Source organism: Pteropus vampyrus, unplaced genomic scaffold (assembly GCF_000151845.1).
Source record: "Pteropus vampyrus isolate Shadow unplaced genomic scaffold, Pvam_2.0 Scaffold38, whole genome shotgun sequence".
NCBI lineage: Eukaryota > Metazoa > Chordata > Mammalia > Chiroptera > Pteropodidae > Pteropus > Pteropus vampyrus.
In genome coordinates, this window is record NW_011888819.1 from 1,331,434 (window position 1) to 1,350,600 (window position 19,167).

The 19,167-nt window shown below is 38.4% G+C and overlaps 1 protein-coding gene across 2 annotated transcripts in view; it reads right to left on the reverse strand.

The window, feature by feature from the left end:
- MAP3K7CL (MAP3K7 C-terminal like) overlaps window positions 1-19,167 on the reverse strand; it is a 32,509-nt gene that overhangs the window by 2,398 nt on the left and 10,944 nt on the right. For both annotated transcript variants that reach the window (XM_011358195.2, XM_011358196.2), the window contains exons 3-4: window positions 17,394-17,455; window positions 7,844-7,959 (exon numbers count right to left, since the gene is read on the reverse strand). In XM_011358195.2, the coding sequence (XP_011356497.1) occupies window positions 7,844-7,959; window positions 17,394-17,455 (178 nt within the window). The remainder of the gene's footprint in view (window positions 1-7,843; window positions 7,960-17,393; window positions 17,456-19,167) is intronic.

The following is a 19,167-nucleotide window of genomic DNA, read 5'->3' on the forward strand; positions in this document are numbered from 1 at the left end:
CAACCTAAAACAGGTAGGGGGATCATTTTATAAACTATATAAATGTCTAACCAATGTACCATATACTTGAAATTAATAAAATAAAATTTAAAAAATAAAAATAAAAAATAAAACAGGTCCACTCCCCTTATGTGAATTAGTTAATTCTAAACTAGATCTGAGTTCTCCTTTGCCTCAATATAAGCATGTCACGTTTCTTCCTTCTCCGTAGGGAAAAGTTCAGAGAAACCTGGAAGACGACTTCAGTCAAGTGATCAAAACTGACATCACTAGTAACGAGATAGACATCACATACACCAAAGGATATCACAATATCCTTTCTATGGTATTCCTGCCCAAAATGCATATACTAGACAACCTCAAAAGAGAGAAATTTTACAAAATTGCTAGCCCGTACTCTTCAAGATGTTAAGAACTGTTCCATATTCAAAGAGAAATGATAACTAAATGTAATGTGTGATTCTGAACTGGAAGAAAAATAGCCATGAAGGACATTATTGGAAATTGATGCAATTTAAATATGGACTGTGATTAGATAATAGTGCCATATCCATGTTAAAAATTCTTCATTTTAATTATTGCACTGTGGTGAAGTGAGAAAATGCCCTTGTTCTTAGAAAATACTCACTGAAGTATCTGCGGGGGATGGAACATGATTTATACAACAGAGACAAAGAGAAGACAATCTGGAACACTGATATGCACCTACACAGAGTTCCTATGAGCTCTTATGGATCTCTGAATCTTCTATGGCACTTAAATACAAAGGCTCATAATAAATCCATTCAGATAACTGAAGTCAGGTGCCTCTGAGACAAATAACATATTTCAAAGCGTTTAATTTTATCGAAAAAGTCATACAGCTAAGAAGAAAGAGCCAGAGTCAAAGTCTCTTTCTTATTAAATGTTCAGGGCTCTCTGCCTCTAAGTGTAGTTAAAGCAATAAATGTCAATAATTAAACATTAGTAAAGGTCCTTATGTAACTGTCTTAAAGAAATTGATTAGGAAAATTTACATAAGTAAAAAAGAGACATGCCTCTAAATCCTCCACCCATCAAATCCTCTATTCCTGTCTTTCTTTTCCTTTCAAATTAACTGTGTTGCACAAATAATTCAGGAAGAAATAAAGTTTTGCTTTCAAATCATGATTTGAAGAGTTGGTAGTACTGGGTATAGCAATGACTACTGTCCTGGTTCCATATTTAACTCCATTTAAGACTCCTGAGGACATCTGTTAGTAGTTTTGACTGGCAGAGAAAATAAATCACAAAATCACACATTTTAGAACTAAAAGGAAGGGTCATTATTGTCTAGTCCAACCTTCTTGCATCGGAGAAAGTTAGTAATTCATTTCTTCCTTACTGGCATCAAGGAGACTTAATTGACAGGTATCTAAATTAATTTCATATATTTGATAAGCAATTATACATACATTCAATGAATACTGTCAAAACATCTATTGTCTCCTGTCCAGGACCTATTTACATAGATATATTTATGCTCATCCATTAGCAATTCATAATTAAATCTGGCACATCCAGCTACAGAGACAATCTTATAAATAGATGATCTGAGGAACAAATCACTATAATTGGCTAGAATGTAGTCTTGCCTTTGACTTCTTGTTTATCGTTTCTATCGTTCCCCTTCAATATAGTGTGATATAGGGGTAGAAGACCACACAAATCTGTTACAGGAATCTTATTTTTGAAATCAAGAACCTGTTACATAATTTCTCACATGATGTACCTCACCAGTGAAAAGGTCACAACCTCGGGTCCTTTATAAATTACCTGCTGTCCCCATCCTATGCCACATGCCTAGAAAGGATGTTATTTGCTAAAACAAATGAGAGAAGGGAAAGTCCAAGTAAACTGATAAAGAGGACTTTGAAACTTTGTGGAAACTGATTCCAAAATTAAGGAGATTTTTTATGTTGTCGGAGGTTAGGACATGGATTCATCATTAGGATAAATATTTCTCTCTTTCTGGAAAGGCTACTACCATGGTTCTTGAGACTTTCGAAATTGACTGAAGACTTTTATTTGGAAAAGACAAAATCCTAGACAGTTTGGCCCCAATGAGCTAAAGAGTTTTGGATAATATAATAAAACAGTACCTTTATCATAGGGACAGTTTTATTTTAAATAACGATTTAGACTGTACAGTTGGTTCCTGAGAGATATATGTTCCAGTACAAGCATTTATACACAGGAGTGAAGGAGTAGACACCTTAAGAAGAAAAAAGGGATGTAGAAATCTATCTTTATTTTATTCAGGTGGAGGAACAGAAAATGCAATTGAAATGGAGTTTCCAAAGCACAGTCTAGACTGTGGTGTTGAAGCTCTACAAATGAATAATGCATGAGGAATAAATGTATTCTATCTTTTGGAAGCCAAAGGCGACATTATACCCTTTGGGGAAAATGTGAGATTAGCTCTAAAGAAGAGTTTCTCAACCTTGATACAATTGAACTTTTGGGCCAGACAGCTCTTTGTCGTTGGGCTGTCCTACACGCTGGCATTATAAAAGGTTTAACAGCATCCTTGGCCTCTACTCACTAGATGACAGTTTTCTCTCTCCCCACCCCCAGTGAGTACAACCAAACATATCCCAGTCATTACCAGTGTTCTAGGAGTGGGAAATCAAGGAATTGGCCTGGTTAAAAATCACTAGTCTAAAGGAAATGGAGATTTCCACTATAGTCTCCAAAAGAGTTAATCGTGGGATAAGAATAAGGTGAAAGATAAAATATTTCCTCAGTCTACTCTCCCAGAGATTGGAGCCTCTTTCCTTAGCAAGGGAGACCTACTTAAAGAAACTGTCATTGAGGAAAGGTATGTATTTTGTCCCTTTTAATGTCATTTCAGGGAGAGAATTTGATGGGGGGATACCTAGGGGAAAAAATCCAGTTAAAAGGTTGGATTACATATAATTAGGTGATTTGAAAGGCTCAGATTATTATGATTGGGGATATTAATGGAAAGTGTAATCTCACAGCTTGATAAAGTCTGGGATATCGGGATTTCACACAAAACTAAACGCTAACTCTGCTCTAACTCTGCCTTCTGGAGCAAAGTGAGGAGCCAAGACAGTTCTTTGTTCTTTTTTTCATTCACTCAACAAGTATTTATGGAAATCTTATTGCAAACCAGGATAGCCTCGATTCTTGCTAGCTCCGTTAGTCTCAGGAAATACATCTCGACTCAATAAAGGACAAGAAAATCCAACTTAAAAAATGAGCAAAGGAACTAATGGACATTTCTCCAAGAAGACAAAGAAATGCCAAAAAGCACATGAAAAGGGGCTCAACATTTTAGCCATCAGGGAAATGTAAATCAGTACCACAGTGAGACATCATTCCACATGCACTAGGATGGCTATAATCTAAAAGACATTATAAATATTGGCACAGATGTGGATAAATTGGAACTCTCGTCCATTTCTGATAGGAATAGAAAATGGTGCAGCCACCTCAGAAATGATCAAGCGGTTCCTCAAAAGGTCACACATTAAGTTATATGACCCAGCAGTTCTAATAGGTACACAACACAGGTGAATTGAAAGCATGTGTCAGCACAAAACCTTGCACGTGAACGTTTGCAGCAGCATTACTCATAGTTGTCAAAAGGACAAAAAACTCGAATGTCCATCAACTGATGAAATGGATGACAAAAACGTGGTCTATCCCAAATAACTGGAGTTGACATCAGCGATATCATGCAACCGTAAAAAGGATAGAAGTCTCAATGCATGCTGCATGGGTAAACACTGAAAACTGAGTCAAAGAAGCCAATCACAAAAGACCACATGTTGTTTGGTTCCATTTATATAAAATATCCAGAATAGGCAAATCCATAGAGACAGAAAGAAAGTAGATTAGCGATTGCTGGAGCCTGGCAGTGGGGAGGGAGGAAGAGGGAGTGACTACATGACGGTACAAGGTTTTTTCCCGGGTGATGAAAATGTTCTAAAATTGTGATGATGGTTACACAACTCTGAGTATGCTGAAAACCACTGAATTCATTTTTCAAGTTACATAACATTTCAACCTGACTTTTCTAAGAGTTTATCACTTTTTAAACGCCACAGCGCCCAGCACAAAGTTTCGTGTATTGAACAGACAAGTGGTTTCTCCTCTGAACAAGATAAAATGCTTCCTCTGGAGCAAAGCCACCTTACTAACTGTAAATCTAACTGTAGATCTAATTGTTTAATGGTATATTTTAAAAACTCTCTGTCAAACAATTCGGTGATAAATTTCAAAAAAATCAAAAAATGTCTATATTTCACTTCCATGTGTTTCCATTACATACACAAAGAACTATGTGTGTTATATAAAAATGCTTATAATATATATTGAAAAAAACCATGTACACATTTCACATTACTATACATGTAATTATATAAAAATATTATCCACATGCATATGGCCTAGCAAGAGGCAAAAATGATATAGCAGGAATTCTGTAAAAATGTCAGAATTGTTGGTAATTTTTAAAGCTTTCAACAAAGTTGCCTTTTTTTCTCAATTGAGAAGGAAAAAAATTCCAATAAAAGTAAAAACAAGCTTTTCTTAACATTATTGGTTAATAAGCCAGAGGTGATTCTTTAAATTATTTCCATGCTGAGTTTATAATCCTAGAAAATGTTTGATTCTCTTTACCCATGCGATAGATATGATTTAAAATAATAGTTATAATCAACTCTTTTTGTTCCTCTGCAGTCTCCCAAACTTGATCCAGGGAGACCCCCTCTGGAGATGAGAGAGAAGTTCAGCTTAACTTGGGCCCACATGACTCCAATGAAGAAAAACTCTTCTAAAACACAAAAGTTATCATAGCTCTTTGAACCAAACCCACACTAGACAATCACCAGAGGCAACATGATCAGCCACACTTCATGAAATGATGAAGAAGAAAGTTTTATCTAAATTATCAAAAAACAGAGAGTCAGTTACTTGGGTTAAATCTATTTGGTCCAATTAATCTTGCTTGAAAACAAAAACTATTTAGAAAAATATCTGTTGCAAAATGAATTTCCACTTCAGTGAAGTGTTAATGAAAACAGTGATCACCAATAATCCTTGGAAGACCAACCTCATTCATTTATAAATATAAGATATAACTATACTTTCTATTTTAACAATTTATCTTAGCGATGCTTTATTGCCAACATTGACTCTATTTTAAATAGGGACCAAAGAAATTACAAATAAAACATATACACAGAGGAAGTTACTATCTCCTATATTCAGCCACTCTAAATCATCCAGACTCATATTTGACCCTATGCACAGCTCCCTGCTCAGCGATTAGGATATGACCGGATGTTAATGGGTGTCTATGTCTATAGGGAACTAAACACAGAAAGACAGGACATAAACTTAATTGAATAACTACTGATAGCACTAGCTTTAAAAAAGTACCCATAGAATCTTTCCAGCGAAGTTTCCTTCGCTTGGAAAAAGAGGTGATCACTGCAGGGATGAGAGCTAAGCCTTCGTCAAGGAAGGGTAGCATTGGGCAAGCATAGAGGACGGAAGGATCACTCTCAACCTTGAGCTTGATGAGAGCCAGGGCACAGAGGCAGGAAAAGTGAATAGACCAGTATGGCTGAAGATGAGAGATGAGACAGAACATTCTACAGAAGTACTAAGGCCATACATACTAAGGTAGGTCTTGAAATCCAGGCCAAGAATTCAGTGTCCTTTACTAGCAATGTGAAACCATAGTCAGGGAAACCAGTTATAATATTACATTGACCAAGATTTGAAGTACCAGGTCCCAAACCCAAATGGCAGAAGCAAGAATGGAGAAAAAGGAATTTGAAAGACTTCATGACAAAGAAAGGAAAAAATAATGAGAGAACTTGGCCCTTACCTCGCATCTAGCCAATTATTTAGGAAGGCTAAAGTAGCAGCTAAGTCGGGGGTTTGGCCAACATTTTTGTGGTTTGGCAGGTTGTATAAAGTACTTCTGCTGGTCTGCTAGCCACTGTTTTTCTAGAAGTCAACTTTGCCTTTTTTTATTTTAATATTGTGGTGATGCCCACCGTTATCACTGCTCTAAACGCAAGCAGCAGAAATGTTTCAATCAAGGACCAGATGAGTCACTCTCATATTGTTCTCATATTGTATTTTTTTTAAATGCAATTTACAAAAACATAAACTTACAGAACATATAATTTGGTGGGTGAGTCTTGCATTGCCCACCCCCACAATAAAAAGCCACACATTGGATAATTTAAATAACAAAGTCCTCCACTAACTTCCATCTAGAGAATTTACATATAAATACATAATTACCTGGGTTTTTTTCTGTCACAACATTACAGTTCACACACACACAGACACACACACACACACACACACACACACACACACACAGGAAGAGACATTTATAGGCTGCAGGTTATATAAATCTTCCTTTAATTTCACCACTGGTTATATTATCAATAAGCTTCTTCAGCTCTTTTATGAAACTTTTCTTAGGACTCAGATTGTGTGTAAATATGCAAGATGCACACTCCAATTTATGAAAACGTCTTAGACCAAAAAGAAAGTCTCAGACATGAGGAGGAAGTTATGTTTCTGATCTCATAAACATCTTTTAATCCCTTATAACCAAAAGTCAAGGTATAATTTTATGTTTAAAATACAACAAAGCCAGGAAGTAAGAAAAGATTTATAATGTGGTAACTGAGGTGTCTCAGTAAGTGCAGAAGTGTCCTAAAGCCTGTACCACTCCTGACCATGTTATATTGTCCAACTGCCATTCTGGAGGCCTCCAGAGAGTCCCAAGAATGTCATAAGTTTCTCAAGATAAAATATATTTCACTTCCTTTGATTGAAAAATTAAGTAATAACTATACTTAATTTCTTCTTACTGTCACGCCAGTAAGAAGAAGTAGAAAATTAAAGACAATGTTTTTAAACTCATTCAACACTCAACGTGTCACTCATTCAACAAAACCTTATCCAGCATCTACACACCATGGACTGTGCTTGGCTTCAGGAATACGATGGTGGGCAACACCTGACTATCTCTGCTTTTATGGCACTTACCACTTAGCGGGAGATGCAAATATTAATGAAAAGATCTCCCTGATAAACATGTAAACTACAAACTGACCGGTGCTATGACAGAAAGGTGTCTGAGGTTTTGAAAGTAGGAGAGCTTAGGGATCACTGGGGTAAACATCAGCAGAGTCAAGTTCAATTAAAAAGGAAGAGAATTCTGAAACAAAAGGTTACGACTGATTAAATTTGAGTGCTTTCATTAATAGAACTGTATAATTCCCGACAGTTGAACTGTAAGGGTAGTAGATACACTATCTCAATCAAAACTTACTCAGACTATTGGACCATAAAGTGCAGATGGTCAACTGATACATCCATGTGATTCCAAAGCGCTATCTCGCGGCTTCTTAGCATTGGGAACTCCTCCATAAGCATTTGTTAAAATGCGCCCAGCGCCAAAGTGCTCTGGGGCCTCCGGACACATTCACAGGGAACGCAGCATGGCTCTGGGTGGTATTTTGGCATATTTAATTTCCTGAACTAAAAACGCTTATGAAAAATTAAATTTGGGAGAAGGAAAACACTCCTGATGTTCCTCTCACTATTCGTGAAGTTAAGCATTTAATCTACAGCAGTGCCATTCGGGTCATTTCTATAACCAAATATGACATCCATGGAAGTCGTCTAGTGACCTCTGAAACCTGGAATGTCAGTTCTCCTCCCCTCCCTCCCTGTCGCCCCATGCTCAGCCTCTCCTGCCCCTTCTTGCAACTCCACCCCGTCCGTGACCAGCAGACAGTGGACAGAGCTCAGCACTTACTTCCTTTCCTCAAGCAGGGCGATTTCCTTTTTGACCTCATGGTATTCTTCCGCTATTTGGCAGTGCTGTTTGTAGACCTGCATGGATTCCGGGGAGTCATGACAAGGCGGCAGAGGCTTCACAAACAAGAAGAAGAAGTCAGTCCATTTTCTTGCATCGGAATAAATTACCAACCGGCGGAATAAATTTTGCTCTGCTGAAGTTCTTTAGAGAGAGGTTTTTTTGCACGAGAATGGCATTGTCAGTCAACATCGGACAGAATTTAGCTGATTCTACTTGACTAAAAATAGAGAAGTGGACCGATATTGCACAGTGTCACTTACGGGCATTGTCAGGCCGGAGCCAGAGCGGAGAGACCCACTACATGTCAGTTACCTGCCATGCATTTGAGTCAAAATAGGTCCGCTCACGATTCTGCACTTCCCCGCAGAAGTCTGGATCTCTGCTTCGGAGAAGGGCAAGGATGGGGAAATATTTCAGTTGTCTGTTCCAATGACCCCTTGCTTTCTGGTTGACATTATGACTCTTGCAGCCCAGAGTCATAATGTCATCGTGCAGAGTGGAGCGGCCCTATAAGAACGGCTCGATTCTGAGAAATGCATCCGAACTGAAGAAATGGTGGTAGGCCGGGAATAATACAAAGATTAACGAGCCATATGAAAGACCAAACCTCGAGTAAAACAACGTTTATAACATGTGAGAGCATGGAATCATTCGCTTTTCTCCCATTCATGAGAGAATCGAAGGCCAGCACGGCAAACCTTGCTAACCATAACTTGTTTAAAAAGCCCACTTTTAGAAATTATTTTTTAAAGTACTAGCTTTCCCTGAGTTTGTAAATCTGATTTCTAGTTAGCGACACGTTATTAAACCCATTACTTTTAGAAACACCAGTTAATAGTCTTCTAAGGAGTTTGTAATCACCTTTTAAAATTATTCATAGAAAAATATTATATAATATCTGAAAAATACTATTTCATTTTAAAAAAGGCTCTTCAGCCTAATTCTTTCTTCACAGTAGTCTGTACATGTGAGGTATGTGTCTAAGTCATATTCTCACTACTTTTATATTAATACATTGAGAACTGACAAATTTCTTACTACTTGGTCCTCATTAAATTCTTCAAGGACACAGATTTCTTTGGGGGTGTCATATTTAGCAACCCCATTTAGGATACAAGAGAAATTCTACAAAGTTTATTGTCTGATTGATACATGAGATGACTTTTCTCATTTCTCATGAGGCCTCTAAGTAGAAATCTTCTAAAGGAAATAAATTCAAAATAGATTTAGAGAAAAATTTACCTTCATGTGGAACATCTGTTGTGTCTTAATTCAGGGAAAGTCTAATAATAATTACATTATATAGCATCTTTCCCTATTGCCCCATGAACACAGAGCATAAACTCAGCCTGTTGGAACCATTACCTCTTTTTATGTAGAAATAAATTGAAAAGCAGTGCCCAGTAGATTTACAGTACAACTCACCCCATGAGATAAAGCTGTTGCCAAAGAAATTCAGAACTCCTGGCTCCTCCAAGTCTAAGTCCTTGAAATCACCACCCCTCATCAATTTTCACCTGTTACGCTGGCAAATTACCAGGTATAACAGTAAGGAGAATGAAAGCAATTTACTCTGGGCCCCCTAGCCAAGCTGCTATTAAATTATCCATGCCCTGTTAAAGGATTTGCCTATTGGAAGGCCCTCAGGCTTCATGCATCCTATTTCTTGTCCTTATGAAACGCATAATAGTTACTCAGTTCAGTCCATAACTTGCCACACGTAGGTACCTGAACCACAAATTCAGCATAGTTACCTATGTGAGAGCCAAAGATTTATGAGCCTGTGTAAAGGATTTGCATGCATTAGAGGCTATAGATGAGAGCAGCCAGATAAAGAGAGAACTGCCCTTTGGAGCTATAATTAAAAACGAAACTGAAAATTACATACACAATTTTCTTAAGAAGAGAGAGGCCTCTTTTGCTCCCTTAGCTTGCCACCCTGCAATGTTTTTAAGTGGAAATTTTTTTCATTGGTTCTTTTTTTTTTTAATTGTTGCTTCTTAACTGTAGAAAATTTGGAGATATTATATATGGGTAGCATGATCATGCCGCTAAGGGTATGTGAGGATGGGGAGTATTTCAGGATATATTCAGTGTCCTCATGTGCTCTTAGCAGGATAATCATGCTACTTATAGGTAGTACTATTTTCAAGATTTCCCACAATTAAGAAGTAGTGCCAATTGAGAAAGAACAAGCCAAAAAGGACCTAATGGTCAGTGTTTCAGGGAGTAGAAGGAGACCAGGGGTCACTTCAACCTCTACTCCTGTGAGCTGTCTCCACCCCAACCTGACAGAGAAACTCAGCACCACTTCACGGTCTCTCAATTTATATGAAAGCATTAAAGACAAGATAGATCTTTTTTTCCAGCAAGTATGTAAGTTATATTGCACAATCCACCACATTGTAAAATTATTTTATAAGTTGCCAAGGGCTGGCGGGAAGAGGAAATGGGAGTTGTTTAATGGGTATAGAATTTCACTTTTGCAAGATGAAAAAGTTCTGGAGATTGGTTGCACAACAATGTGAATATATTTAACACTACAGAACTGTACACTTAAAAATGATTAAGGTGGTAACATTTATGCTAAGTCTTTTTTACCACAATGTAAAAAGTTAATGCAAAAAAAAAAATTTATCATTAAATCTTCCTGCTGCCCCTAGCCCATTTTCTAAGCACTGCTATTAGGATTGCCCATCTGAGACTCACTTCATTTGCATCCAAACTTTCTCCTCAGGGAACTTAAAATTTCTCACCCCTTTATAATCTGGAGCCATTCACCACTAGAGTCCTCCTGGTCAGAGAGCATTTTGATTAATGTTGCTGGACAAATCAAAATGCCCTCTGACCAGGAGGACCCTCTGTCCTTAGAAGACATATGACATTCCTGGACATTTACTCCAGCCCAGGAAACTCACCAAAGAATTTTTTGAACACATGTTTTTATCCCAACAGGAATTCTAGTGAATAAGAATACTAAGATATTTAGGTTTTATTCCTGATATAAAAAGTAGAATTATAGAGTAATGAAATGTATTGCTCTGTATGACATAGAACACTCTCATTACTTCGCGATATGTGTGTTTGTGTGTATGTGTATAGTGTCTTAAGGTCCTCACTGAGAATGACTCTCTTACCTTCTTATAACCAACCTTTCAAAATAAGAGACAATACATGACCGACAGCGTTCATTGACATTTTCGCCTGAGGAAATAGACTCCTAAAATTCAAGCACAAGAATCAACTTTGCAGTTTTAAAATGAAGCTACCAGTAAGCTCATGTCATGCGACATTTAAAACACTGACACTCATGAATTAATTGGCCGCACATGGGTTTAAGATACTCTTGAATACATGTTCATATTAAAAACTAAAAAATAATTTAAAAGAATGCCTGTGGTAACCAGATAAAAGAATCTATTAACTTTTTGGAATAAAAATTAACACTTTTATTTTTGTTTCAATTCTAGTTGTATAATTTTAACTATTCCTATCCAAGAGATTTTTGCAGTTATAATCCCGTGCTGGGAATGAGAATAGACAAGCAATAAAAAAAAAAACTCTGTCAACAGTGAATTTCTTCTTGCATCAGGAAGAGGAAATATTGTTACTATCTCCGTGATGATGCTACATCCTTCCACACTTTGAATACATTTATCCCACACTCTTCTTAAATAATGAAACATTACATCCCAAGGAAAAGGAATCCAAAGATATTTGAATTGAAAATGAAAAGGTAAAGGCATTCTTCATGTACTAGGGCACAAATTCTGTGGGATCACAGAAAACTTTTCAGATGTACCAATGCCATGCTATCTGGTCTACTCCTAATACAGCCAGTTCTAAGAAGTTTAAATTAAGACATTCTCCTAACAGTGTCTCAAGCCAATTTTGAAACACTTTTCCAAGACACCGATTGGGGTTTGGATGAGGTCAGAGTCCGGGAGGGGGCACTTCCTCTTCACCCCCTTTCCTCCAGCTGCTGCCTGAGGACAGAGCTCACACAGGCTTTAAATTACATGGCAATGCGGGTGAGCCACTACTATCTCTGGTATCCACCCCACTCATCAGGACCAATTTAACAAGATGAAGTAACAGAGAAACCACAGGCTCCTGTTCCAAGAATGCCAGCTTGAGCCACACCATCCCATCTCCGCTCTCTGCCCAGGCCATGAGTTTATAGCAAGCTCCTCCGAAATGGACTCGGTCCTCTGGAAAGGGCCCCGTGGGAAAGGATGCAGCCAAGCATCTCCCCACAAGGGGCAAAGCCAGCTGAAGAGCTTCCGTTTTCTACTTGGCTTCTTCAAATACTACTGGCCCCATCTACTTCAAAAATGCAAGAATTTAATTTTCCTCTCCCAGCTTCCCACACACAAGATATATTTAGGAAGCTAAATATTCTACAGTTGCCGAGCAGACTCTGTATTTATTCCTTGATTCTCAGTGTTACCTTTATTTTGTGGGGGAGTGGGGATGTCTAGTTTAAATTTACATTGCACTTTAATGTCCCAAAATGAACAAACATAATTTGTTTAAACTAAATGGAAAAACATAGTCAGGACTAAATGCAATATTTGAAAACTCTGTTATTTTAGAATTTTACATGTTTTTTAAACATTTTAAGAACTGACACCCCTATAGTATGGTCAAAGTCTGCATTAATAAATATATGGCACATCCTATATAGTATATAACACTGGAATGAAGAATATGTAAGTCATTTCTATTGATGTAAGCAATATCGAAGGGAGAGATAACCCAAGAGTGTCTCGGACTTTTCCAATAAGGTATATCCTAGTGATCACTGAGTTTCTCAAAAAAAAAGAAAAAAAATTAAAGGTACCACTGTAAAGCTCCAAGTATCTATATATATTTTCTCTGCGGTCACAGTAGCCAAAGAACACTGTAAGATACTTTTCAACATGTGTGTGAGAGAGAAAATAGCAGATATCTTCTGTGTGTTCTATGGGCTGTTTCCTAATTGCATTTCCAGCTGGCTGTTCAAGAATCCTGGAATGCTAAGACCTCAATTTTCTACCATTTTCCTTTCCCAGATTTCAAGCAACATATTGATGCAAGACCTAAAAGAAGTTTCTGGAGACACTACTCGGATAACAAGATATTATAGTACACAACTGAAGCTACGAATTGTTTATTTGTGGAGGTGACATCAGTTTCTGGACTTACCAGACACTGTCTGAGAAAAGGCAAGTTCAACGTGTACCACAGAGACACCTGTCACTGTCCTCTCAGATTAGATGGGAGGACTTCAGGAAGGTTGAAAGTATTGCTCAATTTGGTTAAAAACAAAAAGTCTCACTGTTTTCCAAGTACCTTAGCTTAATGAAAAAAAGAGAGCATTAGAACCTCTACCCCAACTCAAAAGTCCAAGAGATGTTTGTCTTATTTCATTTTACACGTATAATTATAAATTATTAGTTTTTAATTCATTCAATAAATGATTTCACTAGGGAAGGAAATTAATATTAATGGAGCAATTATTTTGCCCAGCACTATGCTGGATCTACTCATCATCACATTTAATTCTCACAACAACATGAACTAGATATTGTTCTCTCCACTTTGTAGTTCAGAAAAGTGAGGTTTAGCAGGAGTAAATAGCATACCCCAGATCACAAGACTAGTAGGTATGAGGCTGAGGTCCAAATCTAAGTCGATCTAAAGTCAGTGCCCGTTGCTCCAGTCCTCGCAATTCCCATTAGGAAGTTCATTACCATCTACTCGTTAGCATGTCCTCTACCTGATTTATAAAAACATATTCCTTATTCCAATGCCAATAATTAAGACCACATTACAGCTTGGTTTTGGAATATCTGTATGTCGAATCAAAATCTCTAAAACGTAACAACTCTGTTAAATTTGAAGACAAATTTGGTCACGACCCAGACCCCGGGCCTATTACGGGACTGTACTAGCCTTCAGAATAGAGAGAGATGTCAGTGGTTACCTCTTTTTTTTAAATAGAAGGAAACTAAGACCTACAGAAATGTAAAAGTTTTTCATTCATTCTTAGAAGTGAACATAAAATTGGGCCTCCTTTCTTTTTGACTGTATGGTCTAAACTAGCTCTACCTAAACTCTGCCTCTAATGGGCACAGAGAATTTAGAAACCAATTTCCAGGAAAAGAATCCACGTGAAATAGAATTAACCTACCACCTGCCCCTGGGCTGAGGCCTCAGGCCCACAAATGGACATCATGAAGAGATGTTCATTTTAACACCCACCTTGCCCCAAGGTCTCTTGCCCAACATTTTGCATCAATAGAGACATCAAGAGAAATGTTTGTCACTGCTATTCTGGCACAAGGCTTTTTTTGGCTTCCGTGAAAATAGAAGCACCATGAATTACATGCTCAAACATGTCCGCATTCTTGGCAAAGCAACGAAAAAATCTTGGGGGTCAAATTGGTGCTAGAGTATCTACTAAATAGATATTTTATAGCTGTATTTCATAAACGACAACAGAATGTGTAATGGATATCAGAAAGTCAGAACTGATTTTACGAGGTTCTTCTATAACCACATTATGGCAAACCTTGAAAACCAGAAACAAAAAAATCTCCACCTATTAAAGTGATTTAAGCATAGGTTCCACAAAAAGTGTAAGGGAAAGAAAGATACCTAGATTCAGAATAAGAGACTTAATCTGAATTAGCAAATTTATTTAGGCCAAGATTTGACTTCATGTTTCTCATCTCTGAAGTAGAGACGTGCTGGTTAGGCTTACGCAATTAGAGCAAGGATCAGATGAAATCGTTTGTGGGGAAATCCCCCTCGCCTAGGAGTATTCGTGTGTGTGGGTGGGATTTAAATCTAAGAGTATACAGTGAGTAGGGCCGGCAATTATCACCTGGCATCATTTATTTTTCATTAGGCAAGTTTTTAAGTCTCCACTAGAGATAATCAAGAGTCAGTTCTTCCTCAAGCAAATAGTGACAACCACGAGGCACTTCACGTGCCTTTGTAATTTAACTTTTATTCTTCCATAGAGGATTACGATGGTTGGTAAAATTTCAAGAGCTATTACTATGAGATGGAAGCGCATGAGCCTGACTATAAAGATGGCCTTCTGCGAGGCTGATTCTTCTTTTTGTATATAAAGCATTTTCATTGCTTTCAGTACAGAGTTCCTGCTGCAGAATGACTCAAGTTTATATGTTTATGCTGAGCATAGAAACAAGAATTTGCTTTTAGGTGTAGTTTTCTGTGTTAGCTTCCCCCTCTCAAACCACATCATCTTGTTTTTTAGTTACTCGTGTCCTGGAGTGTAGAATACAGGTAACAGGCAACAGCCCTAGGCAGAGGCAACCCTAACCAAATGGCTTGACAACTGGTAAGTGTTTATAACAAACTCGATCCTATCCTTCACCCAATAAAGAAGCAGTTATTTAAATGCTTTGAGCTGCAATACTAGGAATGTTCTCTGTTCATGAAGAGGAAAAGCAATATCATATTTTAAGGGTGGGGAAGGATCAAAACCCATGAGCCAGAAAGCAGCCTCTCAATCAACTGCCTAACTCATTAAAGATCGATAAAGATAAAATGGTCTCGCTGGATTAAAATAATTTAAAAAACTTAATTTCTAACATATGTCAAGTGGAATTAAAGTTATAAAATTCAAATGGATCTTCCAATACTTTGGCAGAAAAAAATTATCTGGATAATTGCCGGGGCATGATCCACATGCCAGGGAAGACCATTAATGTTCCCAAGGGAAAAAAATTTTTGACCAATACAAAAAAGTCCAATTAACAGTCCACAGTTTGAAGGAAGGACAAGAATCTGAATGTGTTCTTATTGTTTGATTTTCAAAACAAGTTTATTCTTTATTTTCATCTAACTTCCCTGGTAACAAAATAGCTTTGATGTGACAGTAAAATAAAGGAGAGAAAAAAACCATGACAAGGAAAAATGTTTAGTTATTATTTTACAGTCCCAACTGCACCACCAGCAGCGCACACACACAGCCCTTCTCTGAAGACAGAACCTAAGCAAGGAGCATCATGTGTCATGTAAACATGCTGGGCAGAAAAGCAGACAGAGAGCTGAGTTCTCCATGGTGACAAGAAGAGATATTGGGAGGATATGGTTAGATAACAAGAAATGGGGGAAATGGGTTGAAAATCCTGCATGGGATGTAGGAGAAGAGAGAGCTAAAATGGCTGGCAGCTGCAGAGGAAATTAGAGGAGAACAGAGCTGTCTTTTGACAGCTGTGTGGTGATCAGTACAAACTTCCTACCTCCTAGACTGTCTTCCATAATCTCAGAATAAGTGATATTGCTCTGTCGAGTAGGCTTTCTATCGGAGGGCTGTGACAATGCCCGAGACTGCAGCATAGGTGAGAATGAGGGCTACTCCAAGAGGTTCCACACCTGAGTTTTGTTGCGTTGATGTTTAGAGGCCACCTCAGCTGTGGAGCATCAGGCTCCAGGTTTTCAGCTCAGTGTACTGGGCACTGAGATGAGAACCGGAGCCAACAAAAAGGGACACGATCTTGGTTCTTTCCATCTCTGTTGAGGGCTGTTTGGGACCAGTGGTCCAAAACTCAAACAATTTCAGGAGACCAGGCACACCCATAGATGTGAAAAGCTACTGGGCATGAGATAACAGAGAACATCGGGGCCAGTTGAGAACTGAGGTTGCAGACCCCTCCTAAAGGCTTTCGAAAACAATATTTAGAGGGGAAAAATGATGACTAAGCAAATGTCTGTACTCAGGATTCAAGACCCATATCAGACTTGTCCAAACGTGCCTGCAAAGTGAAGTATTTAAGTGAACGTCTGACCCAATGCCAAAATCCAGGTATTTTAGGCAGAACCTCTTCCTCAAGCCGTCTTTGCCTAGAATCACCATCTATCATCTAAAGAAAATTAAAATGTCATAAATTAGCTCCTTTCAAATAATTTCAATGTATTAACATGGAATATCCTAGATAGATCATCCATAAACTATGTACACGAAATGTTTTTCGCATGGGTGAAACCAGACAATATTCAGAATATTTAACATAAAATCTCTACATTCTAGTAAAAGCTGTCAGAGAACTGGGGACAGGGTTAGGAGTGGAGTAGAGAAAGGAAGATTATTCTGAAATCTTGCCACATGTGACAAATATCCTCAGCACAGTTTGTTACTAAATCTTAGCCCCAAGCATCCCAAAGTGCACTGCCTGGAAACTTCCACAGCAAAGGAAAGGCGGGGACCAACCCTGCTCCCAGGCTCCGGAACTCCATCTGAGTGGAGCAGGTTTACGCGTTAAGTTCTTGGCATTCTGGCGCTGTCGCCAGAAAACTAGACAGGGACACTGCGCGAGGTTTTCAGCCTGACTTCGGAGCTCTAGAAATGTAGCCCTCGATGGCGTAGAAGCTCCCCACTGTCTCTAAGTCCGGATGGTTAGGCTACTCCTCGGTTAACTGGATTCTATGAAACTAAGAAGGAAAGAAGAGAGACTAGAAAAATCCTTACCTGTAGCTGCTGGTCTAATTCTGGAAAGACCAGAGGGCTGGAGTCTTCAGGAGGTGTATCATCTAAAACATAAAAATAAAATAATCCTTCACTACGGAGCCCTTTCTGTCACAAGAGTTGTCCTGCTGTTAAACCATCTTTAACTCGCAGAGTTAAATCATCAGTATCTGCTTCAGTTATTTTCATCACATTAGTTGGGGACAGATAGAATGCGGAAGACAATTTTGCTCATTTTCAGTACAAACAGAAGCATGGATTGCTTAGTCAGCCTGACCAAAATTTTGCAAACAAATATCAGAATCCTGAAATGTTCTCTGGCAGTTCTCCAATTAAGAGGTACTGTTTGTCTTTCAATACTACTTTAGCAAAAAGAAAAAAGAAAAAAAAAAGATACACAGAAAAGTGCCCTAACAAGGTGCTAATGAGGTAACCAGAACAATCTGAGTTGGACAGAAAAACATATTAGTGAAAAATAGAAGTGTTAGTTCTTCTCTGAATGGCTCCCAGGGTGGCAAGCTTTGATGGTTTTCTCTCTGCTCTTACCACAAACCACCACTAACCGGCAGTTAACCAGAGCCTCATTCTGATAACAGTAGGTACCAGGCAGCAAGCAACTCGATCAAGGTGTTTCTTCCTAACACAGCAGGCAGAACCCCAACCTGAGGCCCAGCCCGCTGCATTGATGTGGGAGAGCCTGAGCTGAGAGAGATGGGTAACTCTGTCTTCTGTTACCTTAAACTGACTGACTGGCACTAGGCAGGTGTTGTTGGGTCACAAGATATAGTTCTCAGAAGCATCAGAGGAGACCTGAGAGAGGTTCAGCCGAAATACCCAAGTTACTACTCCTGAATGTCTTCAATGTCTTCAAGAACATATGCTGACCCAGCCCTGGCATGAGAGCTCAGAACCTCTGGATCTCCAGGCAGATGCTGGCTCTGCAAGTCCATTGGCCATTCATCTCCCATCCCTTCCTTGTTGAAAATACCTACCCCAAGACATGAGACTACGAGAATAAGACAAAATACAGGGCAAAAGAATAATTAAAAATCCAAACTTTTCTAAATTATAATAAAGAAAAGAAAGATAATAGTTTTTTTGTTCTCACTACCATCATCAAAGTTATTCATAAAAACTGTTAATGTTCTCTTTGAACTAGAGGAAGTGATATGGGCCATATGCAATGGAGAAGCAAGTATCTTCTCCCTCGTCCCTTGGAGTATAGTCCAGAATGAAGCACAGCACTCAAGAGCTTCTGGCTTCTAAGGATTACATGTCTGTGAATGGCACCAAAGATAATCACCAAGGAGATACTCAAACAAGGACAGTATTAACCTTAGCTAAACACTCAAGGCAGGTCACTTACAGCCACTGGTATATTTTAGTCAAGAGTAGTATAATAATACTCCCATTTAAAAGTAGCTTAAGACAATGCATCACCAAATCTGAATCTATTTGTTCTTCTAACTGCGCCAGACTGGGTATGGAAGCCCATGAGTTCACTGATGCTAAATTAGCTTCACGGAGCACGAAGAAATGGGCAATCTTCCCAAGACCCTTGCTGCAAGCTGTAGGACTGTCTTAGAGGAAACAAGATCCAATCCCCAGGCCCTTTGAATGCTCTTATCCTACTCAGATTAGAGGTGACAACTTCTGCCAAATACCGTGGCTTTTTAAATCCATCCCTCATCATCTGCAAAGAATTAGACAAAAGACAGAAATACTCACTTATTGCCACTGACCCTTTAGAGGTAGCCTTCATTATCAAAACTATAGT